Source organism: Narcine bancroftii, chromosome 3 (assembly GCF_036971445.1).
Source record: "Narcine bancroftii isolate sNarBan1 chromosome 3, sNarBan1.hap1, whole genome shotgun sequence".
Taxonomy (NCBI): domain Eukaryota; kingdom Metazoa; phylum Chordata; class Chondrichthyes; order Torpediniformes; family Narcinidae; genus Narcine; species Narcine bancroftii.
In genome coordinates this window covers 280,477,536-280,487,110 of record NC_091471.1, presented here as the reverse complement: position 1 = coordinate 280,487,110, position 9,575 = coordinate 280,477,536, and the positions used below count along the sequence as shown (strand labels likewise).

Genomic DNA, 9,575 nt, shown 5'->3' with positions numbered 1-9,575 from the left:
ATCCGGAGGACTGGGGGGAGGGGGGGTTACGATCAGGGAGAGGAGGTGAAAAGGGTTTGGGTTGGATGGGGTAGGATTAATGAGCAAGGGTTCAGAAAAGGTTGGAGTTGTTGGGAAGAGGGACTGTAGTTAGGGACCGAGTTACAGACAAGGGCAACGTGGTTTTGGGAGAATTCTGAAAGAGCAGAGCGATTTAATACATAAAAAAGAAGTTGCCCAATTATCTTCACTCAATGCCTCTTGGTGTTTTGTTTTCCAGAAAAAAAACGGATGAAATTGTATGAAGAGATGTACTGGGAGGCCGCAGAACGCCAGAGCGAGAGAGAAGCTGAAGAATGGGTCGGGAAATAAGGGCCCTGCGGTCCCACTGCTAGAGGTTGACCTTCGAGGCCGCAGCTTCCCTCTTGTAACAGGTGTTGCCGTCGAAGAGTCTCCAGTCCCTGGGAGCAGACGGGGATGGCTCTGCACAGCCTTGGGGTCTGGGTCTGCCTCGCCTCGCTGCTGAACGCTGTCGTGGTTTCCGGTGACTGCTGGCTCATTGAAGGAGAGAAAGGGTTCGTTTGGCTGGCGATCTGCAGCCAAAACCAACCCCCTTACGAGTCCATCCCCCAGCACATCAACAGCACCATCGTGGACCTCCGGCTGAACGAGAACAAGATCCGCAGCGTCCAGTATTCCTCCCTCAACAGATTCGGCAACCTGACCGAACTCAACCTGACCAAGAACCAGATCTCCTACATCGAGGATGGGGCTTTCTCCGCCCAGGACAACCTGCGCGTCCTGCAGCTGGGCTTCAACAAGCTGCGCAACATCACGGAGGGCATCCTGCGGGGACTGGCCCGCTTGGAGTACCTGTACCTGCAGGCCAACCTCATCGAGGCGGTGAGTCCCAACTCCTTCTGGGAGTGCCCGAACGTGCTGAACATCGACCTGTCCATGAACCGGCTGCAGAGCCTGGAGGGGGCCACCTTCCTCGGCCTGAGCAAGCTGTCCACCTGCGAGCTGTCCGGCAACCCGTTCCACTGCTCCTGCGCCCTGCTGGGCTTCCTCAAGTGGCTGGTGCAGTTCCACAACGCCACCCGCAACTCCGAGCGCACGCAGTGCACTGGCCCGGCCGAGTTCGCCGGCTTCCCGTTGCTCGGCCAGGGCCAGGCCGGCGCCCGGGACGCCCTGACCTCCCTGGCCCTCCAGTGCAACGAGGAACTGTCCACCGGGGCGCACTTCACGCAAGGACCCTCGACCACCGCCGTCTCGGAGAGCCCGTGCGAGGCCGATGACTGCCCGTCGGGCGAGGAGTCCACGCCGCTGCTCTCCTTCCAGAGCCCGGTGGTCACGGTGACCGGGCCGCCGGCCGAGCTGCAGCTGAAGGAAGTGTCCCACACCTCGGCCACCCTGCTGGTGCGCAGCCCGTCCCCCGCCGCCCTCCTGGTCCAGTACAAGAACAGCGTGTCCAAGGACGTGAAGGAGCTCCGCGCCGAGGAGGAAGAGGTCCGGGTCGACGAGCTGAGCCCCAACACCAACTACACCTACTGCGTGGCGTCGGTGCGCAACTCCCGGCGCTACAACCAGACCTGCATCCGCTTCGCCACCCGCGCCCGGGTCCGAGTGAAGCCGCTGCCCGTCGCCTCCAACACCACTCACTACATCATGACCATCCTGGGCTGCCTGCTCGGGGCCGCCATCCTGCTGAGTGTCACCTACTACTGCCTGCGCAAGAAGAAAGAGGAGCGGGAGAAGGACAAGGGGCCCGGGGACGCCAAGAAGACGATCATCGAGCTGAAATACGCTCCGGAGCTGGAGACCATCACCATCACCCAGATGGCGCAGAAGAACATGCCGCCGTCCGACCTCATGCCCTCCAGACTGCCTTTCCTGCCCTCTCCGGGCCCCTTGGACGACTACGATGTGCAGGAGGCGCTGGAGAGCCCGACCACCAGCCGGGGCAGTTACATGGACGTGAGGACGGCGGAGCACCCGTACCACCGGGACATCCTGGAGAGCATGTTCGCCGAGAGCCACGACTCGGCCGCGGAGATCTCCACCATCGCCAAGGAGGTGGACCAGGTCAACCTCATCATCAATAACTGCATCGACGCGCTGCAAACCGAGAGCAGCTCCTTCCGCGGGCCCAGCTCCGGGGCTTTCGCCGAGCCCCCTCCGGGCTTCCTGGTGGCCGAGGAGTCGCTGGCCAAGCCGGGCTTCCTGTCCCCCGTGTACCGGGAGAGCTACCACCACCCGCTGAAGAGGCACAGCAGCGTGGACGCGGCGCCCCGGTGTCCCAGCAACGCGTCCAACTGCTCGGTGCGCAGCCCCAGGTCGGTGCGCTCCGAGCGCGACGCTTGCCCCAGGTCCAAGGCCGAAGGCAAGTCCATGGAAAGGACGTCTCCGGCACGCAGTGCCATCCTGAGTGGGACTCCGTGCCGGATGGGGAGAGCGGATGCGGGCCAGCTGGCGGCCTACGGCGACCACCCGCACCTCTACGCCGGCTTGCATTCCGGAGAGAGGAAGGCGACGAGGAGCCCCAGCCCGTGCTTCGTGGAAGCGCCGCCGCGATCGCGCTCCCGCAGGAACCTGGCCTACACCCAGTTCTCGCCGCAGTACCACAGCGTCAGCTACGCCTCCAGCCCCGAGTACTCGAGCAAACCCTCCAAGGGGGTGTGGGAGCGCTACAAACCCCACGAGAAGTGGCGCAGGGAGGAGGAGGAGTACCTGGCGGCCGGCTACGCCCTGAGGAAGAAGGTGCAGTTCGCCACAGACGAGGATTTGCACGATATTCTAGATTACTGGAAGGGAGTTTCCAGCCAACAGAAATCCTGATCTAAATTGGGCACCACAAATTGGAAATGTTCCGTGTCCGTTTTGATTCTCAAAAGAAAATATTCTTGGAATTGAACTCTAAAACTGTGTAAAGGAATTCTTTTTGAAGATATATTATATCTACACACACTCGTGCATATATATATAGACCCTCCCTCTATATGATATATGAGAATATAATATATATTTAGAAAGACAGATTGGTGGAGAGAATGGCACCCAGAAGCCTTGGAATATCAGATACTATTTATCGCATGACTCTGCCGTGACTGTGATTCACTGTGGTGTTCCTGGGGCATTGTTCGTTGTAGTGTGCACACTGTGACTGGACTGTACTGTGTAATTGTCGCTCACACACTGCTCACACCCCGCATTGTACAGGAATATTCACCAGTAAACAAAAAACCCTCTCTCTCCCTGCAGTTCTGTACAGATAAATTTCTATATTTGCAACGATGTTTCTGGGTTTTTTCGCCTGTTTGTATCAGGGTTCTAACCGCGGGTTTTACAGAACAGTTGGTTGGATTTCCAGTCTGAGCGCTGACCGCAAGCATTGGATAAAACTGGACTGGCAAAAAAAGAAAAGAGCTGAATGGCTTCTTCTATCGCGCTCTCCCCCCACCCCGATCCAAATCACCGGCCGTCCCAGTGAGAGGAAACTCTGCACTGTCCACAGGGACCCCCCCCCCCCCCCCCTAAAGGGGAGGTAGGGAAGGGAAAGAGATGAGGATTGGGAGAGAGGGGGAAGGAGAGAGAGGAGGAAGGGGAAGGGAGGAGAAAGGGAGGAGGGTGGGAGGAAGGAAGGGGATGGAGGGAGGGCGAAATGGGAGGAGGGAAGGTCAGACTGGAGGGAGGGAGGGCTTCATTCTGTGGCCATTCTGATCAGGGTGTGCTGGTTGGCTGAGGGATGGCAAATCTCGTGTCCACGCCATGATCAGTGAAGGTTTCAGGAGAGCTCACTTTAAGCTGATGTCTCTTTCCTGGTCTCTCCCCCACCGCATTGTTTCTTATTCTCTCCTGACACCCTCCCCCCACCCCCCCCCTCCCCCCCCCCCCCTCCCCACCATAGGCTCAGTTGCACATTGCAAGTTATCTGAAGGCATCAATACCTGCAAACATACTCAATCATTCACCTTACCCACTTGGAAAATAAACCTGTGGGTGCAACCACCATGTACATGGTGCATATCCCAAAACTCTGGGGAATCGGGGGCTTCAGCAAGGATGCACCAATACAGCTATATCCTCAAAAGGTAAAATAAGAACAAGAACTTACAGTGCAGTACAGGCCCTTCAGCTCACAATCTTGTGCTGGCCTATTAAATGGATGAAGATAGGTCTGGCAATATGTTGCAGCTACTGTCCATGGGAGCTGTTGGAACTGTCTGTAATGTGTATCTGGGGTACAAGGGATATGGGATTTAGAGTTGACGAGTTTGGGGCTGAAGTCCAGGTGCTGCCAGTACACCAGTGTTCCTTTGTTCCAGCAAGCAATCTCACCTTTTATACTGCAGAATGAATTATTCAGTCAACAAGTGTGATCACATAGGAGGAGTGTGAGCTCTTGGCTTTGTCCAGTGAGTACACAATTCTCCAAGCCAGTTGAATCACACAAGATATGTGAGGGTGGATGACCACAGGTGTATGAAACAAGAGCCTGTTCAAGTTAAGAGAACAAAAAAAAACCAGAATGTAGATCCAAGAGGACGATAGAAGGCATTGGTCATAACTAGGATGGAAGTTCCCTGCAGAGGTCCCATACCCTTATTATTTCCTGTCGTCCTTCAAATCTTTGGCGGTTAAGGACATCTAGGAGAGGTACCAGGAGTGGGAAGTTCAGTAAGATCGGAGAATTTCATGCATGGCTCAAAGGTTGATGTGGATTTCAATTTATGTTAAGATGGCACAAGGACGAGGGAAAGGAGAGCGTGTTCCGTTGAGATCAGTTTTATTTTAATTGGGCCAGGACCACAGTTGTAGATAAGGTTTCAAACTCAATGCACAGAGACAAATGGTTAAAAAGTCAAGGCTACCTGAATGTATGCAACACTTGTAATGAGATAAGTCAATTAAATGCACAAATATAAATAAATGGATACAATCCAATTACCTTGACAGAAATAGGATTGGAAAATGACCAAGATTGGGAATTAAATCTTCCAGGATGAAAATTTTAGGCAAAATGTTGAAAGAGGAAGGGACAATAAAAAGATGGGATATTGGTGATGGAGAGAAAGAGTCAGAGGGCAAAGAGTCGAGAAGTGGAATTGGGTTGGATGGAGTTAAGAAAGACCGAGGGCATGCTTCAGTGTGAGAGTTCTCTACTGCCCCAAACTGTGGAGCCATGGGGTGAAGCAAACTAAGGGCAGTGGTAGTCATGGGGGAATTAGACTACGTCTAGACTGGGCAAAATAAATGAGCTGGAATATAGTGGAGGGCTTGAGGATATAAACATTCTACGTGAAGAGGCAAAGATGTTGGAGAAGGAATATCATGTGGAAAAATTGAAGTCATCCACATTGATAGAAAAATAGAAAGAATATAAGAACATTGGACAGGGGAAGGTTATCTGGCTTCTCGAGTCTGTCCTGCCATTCAATATGATCAAGTGGGACTTGTGCGGTGGGACATTTTGGTCAGTGAGGGCATGTTGGATTGAATGGCCTGTTTCCACATTGGATGACTATGAGTACGGCTGATCTGCCCCAGGCCTCAACTCTTCTGTGCCAGTTCCTCATGGCCCTCAATTCCCCATTCTTTCAAAAATGTCTCTCTCTTCTTCAAATTCCTCCAATGAACTTTGCTCCAGACCCTCTTTGAGATGCACAATCTCTCAGATTCAGAACATCCCCATTCAGAACATTCCTGCATTGCTCCATTTTACCTGACCAGCCTTCTCTAGTTGTCCTCTCATTTGAGTCTCTCCAAAGGAATATTATCATGTTTACATGGCGAGAGATCAATAGATTTTGGTGTTCAGAGAGACCTGGTACATGAACCTCTGAATGTTAACACGAAGGTGCAACAAGCATTGAGGAAGGCCATAGGTTGTTAGCCTATATTCCCAGAGAATTTCAGTATTAAAATGAAGATGCTTAGTTTCAATATAAAGCACGGTAACAGGTCTTAATGTCCATGAGCCCACGCCACCTAATTACACACACGTGACCAATCAGCCCCTACTAACCCTGTGTGCCTTTGTAATGTGATAGGAATCTGGAGCACCCAGAAGAAACCCATACATGGAGATAACGTACAAATTCCTTACAGACAGTGGTGGATTCGAACCCTAGTCATTGGTGCTGTAGTAGCGAGATGCAGACTGCTGTCATAAGAATGGGAGATTTTCTAACTGAAGCACACAACGTTCTTCCAGGGTTGACTTGGTTGATGTGGGTGAGATATTTCTCTTAGCTGAGGTCGCCAGAGCCAGGGACATCAGTTCTGAAATCAGGAGTAGGCCTTTTACAACAGAGGTGGAAAAAGACTCCATCACTTAGAAGGAAGTCTTGCTGTGAACCATAGAATACTACAGCACAGTAAACAGGCCATTCAGCCCTTCTAGTCTGCCCCGACCTTCATTCCATTAGTCCCAGTTACCTGCTCGCATTCCATAACCCTCCAGACCTCTCCCATCATGTATCTATCCAATTTATTATTAAAACTTAAGATCGAGTCCGCATTCACCATATCAGATGGCAACTCATTCCATACCCCCACCTCTCTCTGAGTGAAGAGCTTTCCCTTAATGTTCCCCCTAAACTCTTTCAGCTTAAAACTATGACCTCTCGTATTTATCTCCCCCAATCTAAGTGGAAAAAGCCTACTTGCATCCACTCTTTTAATTGGGCCAGGACCACAGAAATAAAGTCCTAACCTGTTTAATCTTTCCCCGCAACTCAACTCCTGAAGACCTGGCAACATCCTTCTCTTCATTTTTTCAATCTTGTTGATATCTTTCCTGTAGTTAGGTGACCTGAACTGCACACAGTACTCCAATTTAGCCTCACCAATGTCTTAAACAACTTCAACATAATATCCCATACTCAATACTTTGATTTGTAAAGACTAAGATGCCAAAATCTTTCCAGATCCCTTTGCTCTTCCGCGCTCCTCAGTGCCCTACCATTTACAGTGTATGTCCTACCTTGCTTTGCCCTTCCAAAATGCAACACCTCAAACGTATCTGCACTTGTGAGGGCTCAATATATTCAAGATGAAGAGTGATAGGCCATTACACATAGGGATGTGGTGTTGAGGTGAAGTATCAGCCATTCTTATTGAATGGTGAACCAGGCACAGGAAGAGGATGGACCCAATCCAGCTTCCAATTCTTATGTCCAAACCAAACAAACATGTGACTTAGCAAAGGCAGGAGGCTTATTATAGATGCACCTGTGACTCACTTGTTTAAATTATTAACCATTGTGGAAATTAAAAAAACACACCAAATTGAAATTACACTGAAGACGTAATACATTCCAGCAGAGATCCAAGTGCATACGAAACACAATGCAGCCAAAGTGATGTGATAGTTTTGTCACTGAGACAGCTTTGAAACCCAGCACAACAGCTGAGGAATTTAAATTCAGTTAACTAATATATCTGAAATGTAATCATGAATGATGAGCGTAAAACCTTTGGAAGGGAAAACTGCCGGTCCTGATCCAGTCAGATTCAATCCAAGCTCCCATGCCAATCTCTAACTCCCCCTGAAATTGCCTGGCAAGGAATTCAGCTCAAGAGCAATTGGAGATGGGCAATAAATGCTGGTCTCGCCAGCAGTCCTCTGAAAGAAATCAATCAGTTCATGTTACCACGAGACATTTGGCAGCAAAGGAACTCCACAAATCCTCATTATTCATCTGTAACACTTAATACCCACAACCGGACATATTTGTGGCAGAAGAAGCATTGCTCCTTCCCCTAAATTTATTTTAATTTTTGTGTGCTATCATGGGTTATGAGTAATTGGTGAAATTGTATGATTTTGTCAGAACTTAGTCACAAAACAGAAATGAGAGTTCCATGCAGATTCTTCGATCTCATGATATTTCGACACTCCCAACTGATAGTCACGAAGCATAGAGACAAGCCCTTTGGCCCACTGAGTTCCTGTTGACCATCAAGTACCTTTCAGTGCTAATTGCTCTTACCAAGGCTTGGCCGTACCCTTCTATGCCTTGATGTTTCAAGTCCTTTTCACTGTAAACAGTCATGTGTCAGCATCCAAAACTGAAAACCGTCCATTTTGTCCTCTTCTATATTTCACTGTTCATCACCATGCCTCCCTCTTCCTCTTCACCTATGATATGAATGGAGAGAAATTGAGAATCATGGAGTGACCCAAACACCTGGCCTTCAGCCAGGAGTCCGCGTGTTCTACCTGTGACTTTTGTCCTGGTGCTCTCGTTTCCCCTTGCATCCCAAAGACATGTGGGCTTGATACGTTATTTGGCCGCTGTAAAATGAGTGGAGCAATCTCAGGGAGCTGATGGGAATGCGTGGAGAATGGAACGGGATTCTTGTCAGATTAGTGGAAGTGGGTGGCTGATGAATGGTACGGACCCAGTGACCGAAGGGCCTGTTTCCCCTGCTGTATGACTCTGTGGATCTCAACACTGCTGGATCTGTACATATGAGACAAGCCAGAAAATGCTGGAAGTAGACTGCAGGACACACAGCGCCTGTCGAGAGAGAAACAGAGTCAAGAATTTTTGCTTTTATTTGTAATTGGATGGCATCTTGTAGCACATCAAAACTTATGAAGAAAACACCAAGGGGAATTATTATAGGTGTGGCGTATACCAAGAGATGGTTGAACCACATGGAGCTGGGACAGAGAACCAATAATATCCCTGCATGGAAGTTTTGAGGGGCTCCTTAATGGAGAAAATATAAAGAACAAGAGACCAAGGGATATAATTCCAGAAATTAAATGTTTGGCAGCTGAATGGTTCAGTGGTTACATTTGGAAACTGTTAGCAGCCCAAATCGCTCTCATTTCTCAGAAGATCTGGCCTGCCCTTATCACACCTGTCGTGGCAATGACTTGAACTCCATTGTACAATGGAAATAATGGTCTGACATATAAGGGCAACTCCTTCCAATATTTGTTCTGTTTCTGGATTCATCCATCAGTGATGGCCAATAACCTGGAGATAAGGTGCACCTCTTAATATAGCCGGAGAAATTCATTCTCTGTCACTGGTATTCAAACAACGATATAACAGCAGCAGCATATTATGCTCTGTTTCCCAAATTCTAATCCACTGGCATGCATTTAGTATTGGTTATTTTAAACCATTTTATATTCCATTCTATTGCATTACTATTTATTAATCTTCTTAAGTTATTCTTCAATGGATTTCCATGGACACAAGAATCTCCTGACACCTCATTCTGGCCACCAGTGCAGTGGTGACAAGGGTTGTGGGTCCTTCAAGGCATGGGTGAAGGATGGTATTTTGCACAAGCTCAATCCTCCTCCAGCATCCACATTTGAGAAGGAGATACTTGGGATCAGATGGAGAGAAGAGCCTGGTCGTGATGTCTCATGCAGTTCCTGCCAGCACAAAGGCCAATTTGACAGAAGTTCTCCAATAACTCCGTCACATTGTGCATCTGCCATGTGGGGTTGGACAAATTTCTATGATTGGCTAGAACACTGAGAAGTAAAAGGAAGTAAAAGGTAACCAATGTTTCAGGACTGAGCCATTCCTGATGAAGGGCCCAAGCCCAAAATATCACCTGCCTTT

General features: G+C 49.5%; 1 protein-coding gene and 1 long non-coding RNA gene across 3 annotated transcripts in view; one reads left to right on the top strand and one right to left on the bottom strand.

Moving 5' to 3' along the window:
- Positions 1-450: 450 nt before the first annotated feature.
- Positions 451-3,243, top strand: LOC138758849 (protein ELFN1-like). Its single transcript, XM_069928322.1, has one exon. The coding sequence runs from the start codon at positions 457-459 to the stop codon at positions 2,815-2,817; it is 2,361 nt and encodes a 786-aa protein (XP_069784423.1). The 5' UTR covers positions 451-456; the 3' UTR covers positions 2,818-3,243.
- Positions 3,244-7,738: 4,495 nt separating this feature from the next.
- Positions 7,739-9,575, bottom strand: part of LOC138756503 (uncharacterized) — a 38,172-nt gene continuing 36,335 nt past the window's right edge. For both annotated transcript variants that reach the window (XR_011353114.1, XR_011353115.1), the window contains one exon: positions 7,739-8,122. This is a non-coding gene — a long non-coding RNA (uncharacterized lncRNA). The remainder of the gene's footprint in view (positions 8,123-9,575) is intronic.